Below are 16929 nucleotides of genomic sequence, written 5' to 3'. Positions count from 1 at the left end.
TTAATATTAAACTATTATAATTCATTAGATTAGATATGGTGGTTTATTTGGTTTTAACTTCGGTGTACAGTTCCACCGTAGCTCTTCTTTTGAAAAGTCACGCATCCCCGGTATAGGCGTGATTATAGAGCGCTTTACGCGGATGCAGGAGTAAAGTAATTGACAATAAACACACTGAATGCACTCGACATCATACGATCTGTTTGTGTAACACATTTTTAATGCGATTTTATCAATGGTAGAGTTATATGTGGACGGTGTTGCTTGAACTCTGAAGTCACTGGCAGCTGTTACGACCCGGAGACATGGAGCATATCCGAACCCCGAAGGTAGCTAACATTTTCTAGCTAATTGCAGTGGACGGGACGCTCGGCCTCATATGGGGTGATCTCTGAAAACACGATTTGTTGTTTTAATTGCATATAATGCTCTCGCAATGCGTGTGATATGGCATTAATATAAGTGCATCCATGCAGGTGTCGCAAGGTAGCTCGTTTTAGACGTGACATGCATCTGAGCTGTTTTGTTTCACCTTGCACCACTTAATTTGCTCTTTCAGCTGACACACCCTGTATTGCTCAATTTAACGAAGCTGTCAATACAAATTTAATCAAGAGTCGCATACGAAGGCGAGGACTGCAGAGACCAAGTTCCTGCATCCCTTATAAATGAATGTTTATGTGTTTTATTAAAGACCTCATTGTAAATTTGTAGCTAGGCCTGTTGCATTTAGAGATAAACAAACAAACAAAAAAAGCACCGGCACAAAATTGGATTGTCAGTCAGCCACCTCAGGCTAAATCACTTAAAGAAGGTCAGATTGAATGCTCCAGATTGGGAAGAGAGTGAGACCATCAAATTGCGCTGTTCATGGTTTTAAGTCACCTATGTGATTGCAAAAGATGTGCTGCTAAATATAATTATTCTTTTGTAATAATCAACTTTATTACTGCCCATGTACCAGCATACTAAAAACACGTCACATGCATCAGAAAAACATTTAGCACAATTGTTTTTAAAGAAAATAATTGACACTATTTCCTTCCCAAACTTACATGCTCAGCTACTGACTTCCTGTATTGAGCATAGCTGCTCTCATCACTGTTGAGACAAGTAAAGGAAAAAGGAAACAGAGGAAGAATGTCTGAGTCACTAAGAATTGCTACAATGATAAATCATCAATTTTGACAGTATGCAGTGATAGCAGACAAAAGAACAAGAAGCTTTTCGCAGCTTGCGAGGAATTCACAAGTCAATTTCTAGACATATTCATGTAAAACGTGTTTACAATCATCGAGCTAGGGAACCACAGCTGCTTCCCTGTCTTTAAAAAAAGGACGTCACATGGGTGAATATTTAACTTACTCCTACATGAATGGTGACATTCTGGCAAGAGTTGTTTAGCATTGTGTGAAATAGTCACTTTTCATATTGTTTGCAGCAAAACAACAATTAACAGTTTTTTGCACTTTTACCCAAAATAAATTTGAAAGAGGTCTGAATGCCATTTGGCTCAGTGCAAAGTAGTTTTTTGCGTGTGTGTTTTTTTTTTTTTTTTTTTTTGCTTGCTGCCCGAAGGAGCGGCGGTGCGCCTCCGCTGAATGGATAGAATGGAAACGCTGTATTGTGTACCCTGAGGCTGGATTCAGTTGTGGTAGCGGATGGTGAGCACCAGGTGGTCCGGATTAAATGCCGCTCCAGCTGGCATCATGCTGCACAATAACACTCTTAAAGGGTTTCTCTTCAAGGTGTCAGCAAAAATCCTCACAGCATGACACCAACCCCAAATGTGTTTGCAGGTGGAGCAGGTGCGCCTGTTGGATCGCTTCAGCAACAAATCCACCAGCGGCACACTGTACCTCACAGCAACACACCTCATCTTTGTGGAGAGCAGCTCCAACAACTCAACGCCTGCCGGACAAGAGGTTTGGGTAAGTAGATCCCAGTGTTTTGGACTACCAATGCAGCTGAATTGTCAATTTTTGTTACATTCCAGACCATCCCACAATAAGTGTAATCCGTGATATAGAAATATTCTAAATAAATACAACCTAGACATTTTTTATAGCATTTATGGCACTTAATCTTAAAATCTTTAAACATACTTTCAAAATAATACAAACACACTTAAGCATATATACCATAATATAATGAGAGCGAGCAAGAGCAATGGATAACACAAAAGTATGGTACAAGCAGTGCAGTTTTTTTCTTCTAAACTAACAAACTTAAGTTATAAATAATAATTTATAACTTTATACATCAATAGTCATGCCCAAAGATATTAAATATGAAATGAATCTACAGCCATCACTTAACATCAAAGAGGATTGACATCTAATAATAATTAGCAAAAATTAGGGTGATCTTAAGTATTGCACTCTTTTCAGTCTTTCGTCAAATTTACAGTAGTGTGCCATCATTTAGTGGTCAACAGTAGAATTACAACCAAAATAAACAGGTGGCTGAACAAAATAGTTATAAATTGTACCCAAAAAAATCTACGAAATAGCATGTTTTAGGCTATAGCATTCACTACTGTTATGTGAAAATGACAGATTTTTAGATTTGTAAAAAGTAAGCTAAGTACACTCTAAAAAGAGAATTGTTGAACCAGCTTAAGTCTAAAAAGAGAATTGTTAACCAACTTAATTATCTGCTTCAAGTGGTAACACGATTGAAATAAATTAATCCAAAATAAATATATTAAGTTTAATGAACTCAAGTGGTTAAATTTAATGAGCTCATATTTAAACTTTAAATTTATTATATTAAATTGGATTATTAATTCAAACCTGTTACCACTTGAAGCAATTCAATTAAGTCGGTCAACAATTCTCTATTTAGACTTAAGTTGGTTCAACAATTCTCTTTTTAGAGTGTAGCACTGGACAATTAATTGACATTTTAGTTCAGAAGGAGCCAGTTAACTAGCAGGTTAAAATGACTTTTTGTATTTGGAGGGTTAATGTGATGTTTGTCGCAGTAATCCAAATGGATTCCATAGCATGTTGGAAAACAGCTACTCGTATAGAAAATGCGTAATGTGCTCAGGAAAGGGAAAGCTTGTTACAATACGAACAGATGTTTATCAACCTCCACTCTTCTCTGCAGATTTTACACCACCACATCGCATCCGTGGAGAAGCTCTCGCTCACCACCTCGGGCTGTCCCCTGGTCATTCAGTGTCGTAACTTCAGAGTGGTTCACTTTGTGGTGCAGCGAGAACGTGACTGTCACGATGTGTACAGCTCACTTTTGCGCCTTCTGCGGCCTGGTAGGTTGCACCGTCTGTGGCCGAGCTATTTGCTCCACCTTCACTTAGCCACACACATCTATTCAGACTCTTATGTATGGAATGGATTCTTTACATTTATACACTTTTGTAATATTCTGTTCTTTCATACACTTCATTGTTCCATTGTGTATAATATTCTGTCAAATTAGAATTATTGATATGTTGATATTGGAAAAGTGAACTTGTCATATTTAGTTGACTTACTAAAAATAATGTAAATATTGAGTATTTTTAACGTATTGCCTTTATTGTCATTCCTACATTTAAAAAATGTGCTTAACACATTTACTTTTATATACTGTAGGTGTTGACAATTTCCTTCCTTGTGTGCAGAGTCGTTCGAGGAGCTCTACGCGTTCTCCTACAATCCCAAACAGAATGACCAGCAGCGTGAAGAAGGGTGGCAGCTCATTGACTTGGGGGCAGAGTTTGAGAGGATGGGTGTTCCCTGCGACCAATGGCAACTCACCGACGTCAACAGAGACTACAAGGTCCATGATGTGCACAATCACACTGGGCCAAACTCTTCTGTATATATAATAGATAATATAGCTGAAGTAGTTTTTATTTGATTGGGAAAAAGATTGAATGCCAGGCAACATACCATTCTGGGTGTTATTCATTTGGTCCAGCAGGGGGCGATAAAGCTTTATCAGTGACCCTAAATAGAAGCGTTTTCTATTCAATACTTTCAAAGGGTCCCTAATGGTTAGGTCCTTTGTGTTTTATCAACAGAACATTTTCATCAGCATCTTTATTGTACATATAAAAGCATGAATAATCTAAGTATGTTTGGATGCCTTTGTTGTCAGATTTGTGAGACATATCCACGTGACCTGTACGTCCCTATCACGGCCAGTAAACCCATTATTGTGGGCAGTTCCAAGTTCAGGAGCAAAGGACGCTTTCCAGTGCTAACTTACTTCTACCAAGAGAAGAAGGTATGTCATTCACCACCATTCCTTGAGCTTCATGCTATGTTTGTTAGTTTCATTTTGGTAATCTTCATTTGTCTATTTGATGGATATTTAATTAATTAAAGTGGTTAGATTGCATTGATCAACCAAAACCTTTGTCGCTGTAGATTACATACCTCATTCTATGGTTAGATTTTTTTGTAATCAACTATTATTGATGTTCTGATGGATGTTATTGTTGTGTGTCCATCACGACAGGCGGCAGTGTGCCGGTGTAGCCAGCCTCTCTCTGGCTTCAGTGCACGCTGTTTAGAAGATGAGAGCATGCTGCAGGCCATCAGCAGGGCCAACCACAACAGCCGATTTGTTTACGTCATGGACACGAGGCCAAAAGTAAGACCATACATTGCATTTTAAAAATGATTATTTAATGTAAAATGAAACTTTGGTTACACTGAAGCAAATTGGCAAAACTTGGATGTGGTATTCTCATGCATGCAGACACATCGCCACATATTTTTACCTCAAGTACTATTGTGCCAGAGTGGGACAAAATTCAGAATGCCAGAATTCCAGACACATTTTTAGATTTTCTTGGTTGTAAAAAAATTAAAAATTTCCATAATACGCCCCACGTAAACTGCCGCCTCCTCATCTCACCACTGACCATCTTGCAGCTGAACGCGCTGGCCAACCGAGCAGCGGGCAAAGGCTACGAGAACGAGGACAACTACTCCAACATTCGCTTCCAGTTTGTCGGCATCGAGAACATCCACGTGATGAGGACCAGCCTGCAAAAGCTGCTGGAAGGTCCAACACCACTGCTTTAAACAAAGTAAATTGTTTCTTCAGCATTAATTTTAGCCCTCAGATTTTTTGTGGTCTTATAGTGATTGGAGCTCGGTCTCTCTCCATGAGTGACTACCTGGTAGGACTGGAAAGCTGCGGCTGGTTGAGGCATATCAAGGCTGTTGTGGATGCAGCAATCTTCCTGGCTAAGGTAAAGGTCAAAGCTAAAGTGTATTTTTGTGAGTTACAGTAAATCATATTTTTAAATGAAAATATGAGGCAGTAAGTTAGGACACTGATTTAGGCTGTAGAAATAGAACTACAATTACATTAGTATCTTTTACTATAATTTTTATTTCTAATTTCTTGCAGCACAACGCAGTTCATGGATCCCAGTTGTCTGTTTCCCAAAGATCCGATAAAGGCCAAATTAGCATATTGCAATTAGTCTCATTTGTTTGTTGCATTTATCTTTGTTATGAAAAAAAAAAAGTATTGTTTTTCAGTGGTATTTGCACATCTTTTTTTTTCATTTCATGGCAATTATGTGTAATTTATTTTCCATTTTTATCTGAAAAACTGCAAAAAGGGCTTTTCTTGATATAATGGCATTTCGGCATTTGCCTATCCGCTGATTTTTTTGGGGGCGGTAACCCATCCTCTGTTATTTGCTGACAAACACAAATATTCATTATTTTTGTGCTCAGGCCAATGCCATGTCTAATATAAAAGTATGGACTTTGGCACCATCTTGTTGCTTAGAAACTAGGTTAATGTGAGAGGAGGAGCTTCATTTCAAATTAAAAATACTTTGTAGCCATCTTGTGGTTATAAGCAGTTAAACCTTTTTAGGTGGGAGTCAATCATTTGCACATTTTTTCCATTTGCGGCAGGGTTAGTTCCATATCCCCTGCGAATAGTGGAGGTTCACGTTAGTATGTATGACAAAGTAGGGGATCACACAAACACAAATGACTCCCAAAATAGCTATTCAGCTACTATGTTTTACACACTTACCTAATATTTAAGTCACTGTTCTGTCTATAAAATATATTGCTAAAAAACAAAACAAGCTAACTCACCTTTTTCATTGTTGTGTCATCCAAACGGCAGGCGGTGACACGAGAAGGAGCCAGCGTGTTGGTTCATTGTTCCGATGGGTGGGACCGAACAGCACAGGTCTGCTCCCTGGGGGCTCTCCTTATGGACCCCTACTATCGCACCATCAAGGGTTTCATGGTACCACTCACGTACTTTTTAGATGTTCTTGTTTGAAGTTTCACAACTTGTTTGGTAATTTTGTCATGTAGGTGCTGATAGAGAAAGACTGGATCTCGTTTGGCCACAAATTTGCAGATAGGTAAGTATTGCGCAACACATTTTATTATTGACTCATTTCTACATTGAAATACATTATAGCAGGGATTTGCAACCTGTGGCTCTGGAGCCACTTTTTGCTCTTTAGCCCCTCTCCTGTGGCTCCCTGTTGAGCTATTTTAAAGAATCTATAATATAAAACATGTTTTCAGTTATTTCATCTTTTTTTTTTGGTTAAATACATAACTCGACATCAGTTCACACATTGTTTTGATGCCCTCTGTGAGAATCTCCAAAGTAACCAGTCATGAGAATAAAGTACATGCATTCAATAAGAAAGTGTGTCCAAACTTATAGAAAAGGCAGGGAAAAAAACGTTCAAAAAGTAACCATAAAATGCCCAAAACAAAACAAAAATCCCGAAAATTACCGTACTATGTACACAAAATTGCTAAAAATGTCAGAAAATTGATTTTAAAAAAGCCAGAAAAGAAAACATTCAAAAAATAACAAAAAATCAAAAACAAGAAGGAATCCCAAAAACTTTATGTCTGTAAAATATTCTAAAAATTTATGAAAAATAACAAAAAATAAATAAATAAAATCCAAAAACGGAAGACGAAAGGTAGAAGAAAATCAATCTCAAAGTATTGGATGCTGCATTTTTTTCTGTTATAGTGCAGCTCTAATTAGCTCTTGGGCCCTCAGTATATTAGACTAACACAAACACACACTTTAATTCATCACAATATTCAAATGTTTTGTGGCTCCAGACAGATTTTTTGTTATTTATTTGGCTAAAATGACTCTTTTGACAGTAAAAGTTGCCGACTCCTGACCTATAGGAATAATGTAAAGAGAATGTGTGTTGTTCAACATAAACTATCTGCATTATAAAATGTTTATCAACTATACAGGCAATGTTTACTTTGAAAGTGACCATTTAATTTCATTATTTTTAATTCTCAACTGCGTAGAGAGGTTAACCACAGTACAATTCAACAAAAATTGAAATTACTTACTTTTTGAAAAATAATAGTAAAATTGAGCAGCATTCTGACAATTATGTAATGTAAACTGTAACTCGTAGGTGTGACCAATTGGATGGAGACCCAAAGGAAGTGTCTCCGATCTTCACTCAGTTCCTGGAGTGTGTCTGGCAGCTATCTGAGCAGTTCCCTCAGGTGTGTGTCTTGTATGTATGTAATCTATCTGCAAGGCATTCTATCAAAATCTTACTTGCAAACGTTTTTTAAAAACATTTCTCCAGGCATTTGAATTCAGCGAGTGGTTCCTGCTGCAGATCCACGAGCATGTCCACTCGTGTCAGTACGGAAACTTCCTCGGCAACAACCAGAGGCAGAGAGAAGAGCTGCAGTGAGTCTACAATGCAGAACCAAAGCACTTAGAATTTGTCCTTCATGACATATATTAGTGCACAGAATGTAAATGAGACACCACCTCTGACCATTACAAAGGCCTCCTAACATGAAATGTTTCATGTTAGTGTAAATATTCCTCTTGAAAAGTGCATCGATGAGTCTTTTTGTGTGGTGCAATAGAAACGGTGAGAACTTGAGTGTGACTCTCTTGACTTGTGCTTTTATGTTCCAGCCTAAGAGAGCGCACTCATTCATTATGGGCGCATCTAATGAGCGAAAAACAGAACTACTTGAATCCATTCTACAGCCCCGCATTTGCCGAAACGTGCCCTGTGCTGGAGCCCTCCACTTTGCCCTACCATTTCAAGTTTGTGCCACCTTTTGTGCACTTTTCTCTGCCACGCGACAAGCAGTCTAATGTTCATGTGTCTGTGCGTGCAAGGTTTTGGAGAAACATGTACCACCAGTTTGATCGCTCCATGCACCCGCGGCAGTCCATCCTGAAGACCATTCTCACTGGGAGGGAGAACAGTCGCAAAGCAGAGAGCAAGCTCCAAGCACTGGAGTGTGTAAGTGGACACACACTAATACTGCTTGAATGAAGACGACTGCAACTACAACACCAAACTTAACTCAAAACAAGAAATTACTTTTGTCCCTTATACAGTAGTTGGGATGTTCAATACCACTTTTTTTCAGACTGATAAGTATATCAGTAAGTAGTCATCGATACCGCTACCAAGTACTTTTGATACATGAAAAAAGACAGATCATTTTAAAGAGAAAAACTTTATTATAACCAACATAGCATTTTTCCTTAAAGTTACATGAAACTAATGGCAATTTTCAATTCTTCAAATTTCTAGTTCCTGATTGTAAAACAGCCACAAGAGGGCGACCGATGCTAGTATAGGCTGCCTTCGCAAGTACTGATACCTTGAAATAAGGCCGGGTATCCTCGTATCGGTACTCACCCATCTTTGTACAGTAGTGTGCCATTTAAAGTCAAATACATAATAGAAAACATGTCTGGAGCAGCAAAACATTTGAAGATTGTGATGAAGAAAACAGTGTGAGGGCCCAAGAGCTAATTAGAGCTTCACCACAACACAAAAATAGGCAAGCAGCATCAATACGTTGACATTCATTTTCCTCTACCTTAACCCCTTCTGTTTTTGGGGATTTTTGTTGTAATTTTTCAGACTTCATTTTTCATACATTTGAGACTTTTCTGCCTTTCTGTCAAATATCTGATGTTTTTGGCAATTTAATGGACATATGGTTATTTTCTGCCTCTGTTCTTCCTTTTTTAGTTTTTTTTTGTTTTGGGACATTTTATGGTAATCTTCAGGATTTATTCTTTTGTTTTGGGGCATTTTATGGTTACTTTTGGAATGTTTTTTCCTGCCTTTAAAAAAAAAAAATCAGATTTTCGGTACTTGTTTCGGACACTGCCATTTTACGATCAGGAACTAGAAATGAGCGCCATCAATTTCATGCAATTTTTAAAATACAACATTGGGATATATAGTTGTTGTTTTTTAAATTATCTGTTGGGAAATTTTATGTATGAAAAGTTCTTATGGTATCAAGAGTTAATTACTCCTATGCAGTGAAAATGTGTTTGCATATAGATACTGTCACCTTTTTTGCATTATAATTACTGCTGGAATTATGTCTAAATTATGTTACCGTTGAACGTTTTTAGTTTGTCTTTTGAAGCATATCTTTCTAAAAAACTCTACCACTTTTGGAACACTGGGGGTTCCATATTAGTAATTCCTTCCCCACTGTCTTGTAGAGGCTTCACCAACTTGGCGTAACGCCAGTCGTGACCACCAACCTCCCCGCGGCCCTTCCCACCAGGGATCATCGCTCACTTGACAAGCCCCTCCCTCCGCGCCCCGACTCACTCATCTTGGGGGCGCCTGTCAATCACAAGGAGGCCCGTCGGCAGCAGGAGGAAGACGAGCACGAGGAGGTCGGCGAGGAGGCCACCGAGAGCGCGGACACCGAGCGGACAGTAGAGGGCAGCAGCGGCTCCGAGAGCCGCAAGCAGAGCTACGGCGAGCTGGAAGGGACGTACAATAACGATGTGGACAAAGAGGAGCCGGCTGTCGTGAGTCTGGAGTTCGGAGTGGCACGCATGACCTGCTGAGAATCGGAGGCATTGTGAGGAAAGGACAGGCGCAATCTAACAATTTACTGAAAAGTTTGTGGAGAGAAGTTCTTGTTCTTGTTGTGCTGATTACAAAATTGTCCTAAAAGGGCCATGTTCTTTATTGTCTAAAGCTCTATGGAAAGCCTCATTTCATGTCATATATTGCACCTATAGAAATGCATTTGCTTTTCTTTTTCTTTTTTAATGAATGTTGGGACGCACTATAGAGAAATAAGAATAAAGTCAGCCTCAGTAAAATGAGTTTGGTCTCTTTTTTTGTTTAGTTTTTGCATCTAGCCTTAATATTGTTTTTCAGTGGATGTGATTGCATACTTGATTTTAAACAATCAAGTTGATTGGGAGGTGTTCCGGGCATGTCCTACCGGCAGGAGGCCCCGGGGACGACCCAGGACACGCTGGAGAGACTACGTCTCACGGCTGGCTTGGGAACGCCTTGGGATCCCATCGGAGGAGCTGGTTGAAGTGGCTGGGGAGAGGGAAGTCTAGGCTTCCCTGCTAAAGCTGCTGCCCCCGCGACCCGACCCCGGATAAGCGGAATTGAAGACGGAACGGAAGTTGATTGCATGAATAAAATGCCTGCTGTCCTGTTATTTGATGACAAATGTCACATTAACCAGATTAAGACACTAATCCTTTATATATTTATATATATATATATATATATATATATATATATATATATATATATATATATATATATATATATATATATATATATATATATGCATTCAAATCCACTGGAAATCAAGTACTTTCATCCCCACTGAAGGCTCACAGCCAGTCTAATCTTACTTACAACATCAAACTGGAAATTACACCAAACCAGAAATTTGGCCCCATTCCTTATTCTGCTCTCTTCCTGGATAAGCCAACCACTATGGCTCAAATACCTTGAAGAGGCTCAGCTGTCAACATTTGCCACCAATGATCATTTGATCCTATTTTACATCTCACATTGATCCGATAAGCGGACTTGCTAATGTGCATTGATCCCAAAATCTCATTGGCGCTCTGTCTGCCAGTTCAATAGTTTGTGCTGGGTGACCCTGATTGGGGGGTTGTTGTCGCATACTTTATATAACTATCGTGATAGTCAAACCAATAGCGTATTGTATATAGTTCAATAGGAAAAAACACCAGAGTAACAAAAAATCATGTTTTCTTTAGTAGAGTGGAAAATTTCAAATAAACCAGTTTGTTCTGTGATGCTGGTTGACTTCCAAGTTTAATTCAAAGCAAATTCACACAATAGGAATTTATGTCAAATTCAATTGCTCCAAGCTCACACTGTCGCCATCCTGAAACCTGAACTGTACAGGCAGAATTTCAAGTAGCATTCTTAACAAATGGTTGAAAGGACAGTGTGTAGGATTTAGTGCCATTTAGTGAACAAATAGAATGCAATGTTTTTGAAGCTCGCGCACTAGTTTTTCCTCTCCGGTTATCCGTAGCAGAAAGATGGTGGTTGATGTACGTTGATCTGATAGAATTGTTTTGGGTGTGTGCATATTATTGAATTTAGTAGTGTTTTCAGGTCACCACTAGATGGCACTACATCCTACACAGTGTTATTTATAATAATAATTTGCTGGTAAATTCAACAAAACTTTAAAAAGGTCCAAGAAACAAAACTTTATTTTGTGGTGTATCTTCTATTGCCCACTGAGTAATACATTAATTTAAAAAAACAACAACAACAATACAATCCAATAGTGTGTACAGTGAAAATTAAATAATGACATATCACATGCAATCTGACGCCTTATTGACATTTTTGTGACACTAGACTTGACAAGTTTCTGGCTTCAGAGATCTTCTATTTCTTGAGGCTAGCTCACAGATTTACCACCAGATTGGATTTACTTCCCCAATCAGATTACAAATGGCAAAACCTGAAAGATGTCCGGATAAACACATTTGGCATGTGTGCACTGTGCAGCCATCTTGCATGCAAATTCAAGTTGTCATGGTTTATTTGTGAAGTGCTTCCCAATGGTGCTCAGTGCAGCTGAGCCCAGCACAACACACAGTTCATTTCTCTGTTTCGCCCAGCCACTAAATACTTAATTGAATGTGTGCTTGCTGAAATGAAGGGCATCTTTAAAAACGCTATAGAGGACAGAAGGGTATTTTGTGGTTCTCATTCATACTCATTTTTACACACAGCACTTAGACAAAGTGACCTTCCTTGGGCCTTGTGAGATAGGTCAGTGTCTACAAGCAACTACAGAGAGTCATTCTTGTGCTGCAGCAACTGTCAATAAAGATGGGCTGGTAGTGCTGTGTGCCTTGGACAACCCCCTCCCCTTATGCTTGAATGGAAAGAAAGAAACAAGAATAACGTGTCACCAGCAAAATCTGTGATGGAAATGATGTTTAAATCTCCAGATTTTGTATTTAATACACACATACTGTACATATGTACATACATACACTTAGTTTGTAATCTTGAGACTTGAGATCAGTCAGCATTTAAGGGATTTCCTCCGGAAGGTTCTTTTTTTTTCATTTCCATGCTTTCTATATTCCAGCAAACCCAATAGAATTCCACCAGGTGAGAGTTTTAATCTGCAAACCCCCCCTAAAGGATGAGTAGTTTTACTTTGTGTTTATTTTACAGCCAATAACTTTAAATAATTGTGTGACAGTTAATAGTGTTAAAATACTAGTTTTATGATATATGGTATGCAAATGTAAGCAATTTAAAGTCAGCGAGTATCGTGCAACAGTAATTAATTTAGTTCCGCTAAATAGAGATTCCATTGTTTTTTTGTTTTTGTTTTTAAATGAGGTTCCATTGTACTAAATATTGATTGTATTAATTAGCTCTATATCTATATACTGTATTGTAAACATTTTCAGAAGCTCTGTATGTAATATTGTTTATATTTTCTTTACTCTCACTATAGATTTCTTCACTGATTGGCTGAAATTAATCACATGTTTCTGCTGCACATGGGACTTATTTCCCATTGTTTGTTCCTTACTTAACTACCTTACCCTTCATAAAAGTCCCAGTCAACTGGTACACCACTAAACTAGTCTGTATGTAAAAAAAATACAACAGACAAATCCACAGCCTTAGTGGAGGTACAAAAAAAGTTGCTTTTATAAAAAATATTTATAAAAAAAGGGGGGGGGGGTGATTTCATTTGCCTGCATGAACATTTTTCATCATTATCAGTGGTGGCCTCTCCAAGCCTAGTTGTGCCACATTACCTCAAATGAAACATTTAGCAGCCTCTCTGTGGGCTCTGAATCATTCAGATCGAGGACTGCACGCCATGCTGGTAGAACACTCCTGAGGACAAGGAAGGACCATTGTAGTCACGCTTAACGTAAACACAGCTAGCACTCATGCAAACTGTGTAACACACGTACACACAAATACACGACAGAGTCACTGAGGATTTTGTCTTATGTTTAACTCCTTTTCTCTGAAGTACATTGACCGACCATTCAAGATATGAATAGAAGGTGGCAATTCTGGTCAAAATTGGGCAGATTTGACTAGAAGCTAGTCTTGGCTTTGATAACAACTTTGCACTTTCTTTACTGGAAATCATACAAGTAAGTACATAGCTGTTAAGAATGCAAAAGTGTTTGTGGGGTTGGGGGTGCTACTTAGAGATCTTATAAACAATTAGCATCACTCCCCATTGCTGACAAAGAGGGTTTAATCCCAGATAGTTTAGCATGCACACTCGCACACATTTGTTGAAGCATACATATTGCAGCTTTGTTTAATCTTGAGCCTCCTTGCAGCCCACCTCCCTGCTGGGATCAATGTGTGACCTGATTCTAAACACAATGGTTCACTTTGAGACTACAACTATATCCAGTGGTGCCTTGGCATACGAGTTTAATTTGTTCCGTGACCATGCTTGTAACTCAAAACATCAGGGCCCACTGAAATGAATGGAAAAAGCAACAAAAACAGCAACCCATAGTTGTGCTTTATATAATAGCATTACAGTTTGTTCCAATTCTTAGATCCGACCCATCACGTATTTTGATTAGCAAGACTACTGTTAAATTCTGTTGCATTATTTTTTTTCTAAAATTGTTTCAATGTGTATTTATTAATTTGCCATTTATTTATTTATTCAGTTAACTCTGGCTATATGATTTGATGAAAAAATAAAGAGTATTTTTTACAATAAATTACATCCACATTTGTATTAAATAATTAGTTAAAATATTTACAATTAAATATAAACAATACAACTAAAAATGAGTATAACTCATTAATTTATTATTTAAATAATTCTTTAAAAATACATTTTACATACACATTGAGTATTGTTTTTTTAATCTCATGTACGAATGGCCGCTCCATTTTAAAAATAAAATGTGGCCCTTGAGCACAAATGTTTGCCTATCTGATAAGTTTGTGGGATATTTGTCATGCATCTATCATCTGTTGAAAAAGTGTCATTTCAACATTTGTGTGCAGTTCATATCAGTGAAGAATTATTGGCCTTATTCTTCCTTTTTGGATGGCAAACTCAAATGCACAGGAGAAGAAAAAAGTCGGACATTGAGACATCTTTTTAAGTATCATGTATGCAGTAAAGTGTGTCAGGTTTTCCAGGATAAACAATTTTGGCAGTTGGGAGACAATTATGGCAGTTAATCAGATTACTCTCTTTTATGCCTTGCTGCAAAGTACACAAGGCTCTTTTTTACTAGGCACACAGTGGCCCTATCTGAAATTTGAGGGGTGCAAGTAGAAAATTAGACTTAGAATTTGACGTAAATATTCACAGCCTCCCATTTGTACTACTGGTACATACTTATAATAAAAACTAGTATTATCAACAGCAGATTTTGCTTTAGCAGTTCATTGAATTTGTAAACTGGTAAACCTGTGCAGCCACTCATCCAAGAAACTAAATTTCCTGCCTTTTCCTGCCACAATCATTTCCAAAGTCTTCTTTGAAGAGCCTCCATGACTTCAGCAATTACAGTCTCTGACTAGTTTCAGTCACGCCATGACAAGTAAATAAATAATCATTAATATTTTAATTAGAGGCATAAGATGGGGCCACATTTTCCAATGGACCATTTCAAAATTCTGTTGTCAGGTCATACAGACAGTTTTAACATAGAGTAGGCCTATATGACAACATTTGTTTGTTTTTGTTTGTTTTTTAAATCACAGGAAACCCAATCTCCTATGTTGCATTGTTGCCAACAACTGGGCTAAATTTTGAAACAGATAAGCCATAGAAAAATCTTCTATAATAACAAAAAGTAGATGAAAATGTTACTTTCACTGTCTCAAATTTTATATGACGGGCAAAATGCCAGCACTGGTGCAGATTGGAGACCTGGTACACCATATGAAGATGAACTCAAAGATTTCTGTTTGGTTTGAGGTGAATGCTACTAAGTGGGTCACATGAAGAAATTATGTTAAATGCTCATCTATTTAGCCTGTCAGGTACACACACACACGCGCGCACGCACACACACACACACACACACACACACACACACACACACACACACACACACACACACACACACACACACACACACACACACACACACACACACACACACACACACACACACACACACACACACACACACGCGCGCACACGCACGCACACACGCACACCCACACACACACACACACACACACACACACACACACGCACACACACACACCTGTGAGCAGCCGGATTGTGGGGGAAAAAACGAAATCAAGCCACCAGACAGATTGCCAACAAAAGACAAAACAAGTCCTCCAACTGTCCCACTTAGTTCTGAGCTTCACTCAAGGGGCTGAAATAGGAACCCCACATAGACAGATGGGGGTGGGTTGTTAAAATAAGAGGGTGTGCAATTTTTGTGTGGGTTCTACTTGGTCTTTTACAGCTAGAGCATTTCAAATCAAACCAATTTGTTATACTGACAGCGGCATACAACACAATACAGAATTTAAATGAACAGTCTGGAAAAACAAGCTGTACTTTGTTGAAATTTCGAGTTACAACAACATTGAGGCCTGTTTAGAATCCTTTGTTTCACCATGTTCTCACTCATCAATCCACCAGCCATCTGCCGCTCAGCACTGAGCTGACCTGGCTCCATGGCCGCTGGGCTTTCTGCTATAGTAAACATTACATCTACCTGAGAAGCAGTACTCTCGCTCAGTGCCTGACTAGTCAGGCAGCAGCGTGGGTAGGTACAGACGCCTCCCGGGCGAGAGCGATGCGCTTCCTCGCCTCACTCTGGGGAAGCCCTTGGAAAATGTTTGCGTGTCGCTGGGGGCGCATTAATGCAGACATTGTTTGATAGCAGTGGGCTGGAAGAGGAGAGTCTGCGGTGCCCATGGTGACAGAGGAGGAGGAGAAGGAGGAGGAGGAGAAAAAAGACGCAGGGGTGGGAGGAGAAGGATGGTTGTAATTGGGTCGGTGTATAAGGGAGATTCATGGGGGTTGGGTGGAATCACCAGAAAAAAAAGAGCACCCACAGTAAATCAGGCCTGAATGGGTGACAAAAAGTGCAGCTCTAAATCAAATAATGAATCAATCAGATGTTGGACTTGCCTCCTTAGTTTCCCGCGAATCTTTATTATTATTCTCACAAAAAACATTTTGGACAATTCTATGCTTCCAACATGATCTTCTTTAGACTCTGGGGAAGGACATTTTCTGCTTTGAGTGTAAAACGCAATATAAGTAAATGCTTTCTTGGATGAAGTTGGTGTGGGAATAAAGCTGGACTCAAGCTGAATCAAACAGCTTTGAGCCGAGAATGTAGACGGTAACCTACTCACAGAAATATTTCAAGCCTAATTTAAGATTTATGTATTTTTTTTACATGACAAATTCCCATTTACTTTTTTTCTTTGTCTTTTTCTTTGTACTGTATACTTAGAATCTACATCAAGTGAAATTGGACTTCAAGATCAAATAAAAATGGCCATTATGGGAGAATTAAGCGATTTGGAAAGTACCGTTGTAGCTCCCAGAATGCAAAATTGTCTGTCTCTTCTCTCTTTAATGCCCGCATGGGAACAATAGCGTCTTT

The 16929-nt window shown here is 38.7% G+C and overlaps 1 protein-coding gene across 2 annotated transcripts; it reads left to right on the top strand.

The window, feature by feature from the left end:
- Positions 1-124: 124 nt before the first annotated feature.
- On the top strand, positions 125-10116 carry mtmr6 (myotubularin related protein 6). 2 transcript variants are annotated; one of them, XM_086066562.1, is made up of 15 exons: positions 125-329; positions 1800-1931; positions 3115-3277; positions 3632-3789; positions 4111-4239; positions 4474-4608; positions 4893-5025; positions 5106-5215; positions 6118-6183; positions 6315-6364; positions 7412-7505; positions 7592-7698; positions 7936-8070; positions 8146-8272; positions 9505-10116. In XM_086066562.1, exons 1-15 carry the CDS (start codon positions 306-308, stop codon positions 9859-9861), a joined length of 1920 nt encoding a protein of 639 aa, XP_085922688.1. In that variant the 5' UTR covers positions 125-305; the 3' UTR covers positions 9862-10116. The 2 variants fall into 2 exon arrangements, with proteins under 2 accessions (XP_085922688.1, XP_085922687.1); XM_086066561.1 differs by having other exon boundaries at positions 6118-6243.
- Positions 10117-16929: the final 6813 nt, after the last annotated feature.

The sequence above is a fragment of the Leptonotus elevatus genome, chromosome 21 (assembly GCF_054856555.1).
Source record: "Leptonotus elevatus isolate MCC_2025b chromosome 21, RoL_Lele_1.0, whole genome shotgun sequence".
Taxonomy (NCBI): Eukaryota; Metazoa; Chordata; class Actinopteri; order Syngnathiformes; family Syngnathidae; genus Leptonotus; species Leptonotus elevatus.
Note: the sequence above shows the minus strand (reverse complement) of the source record. Positions and strands in the feature narration are given on the sequence as shown.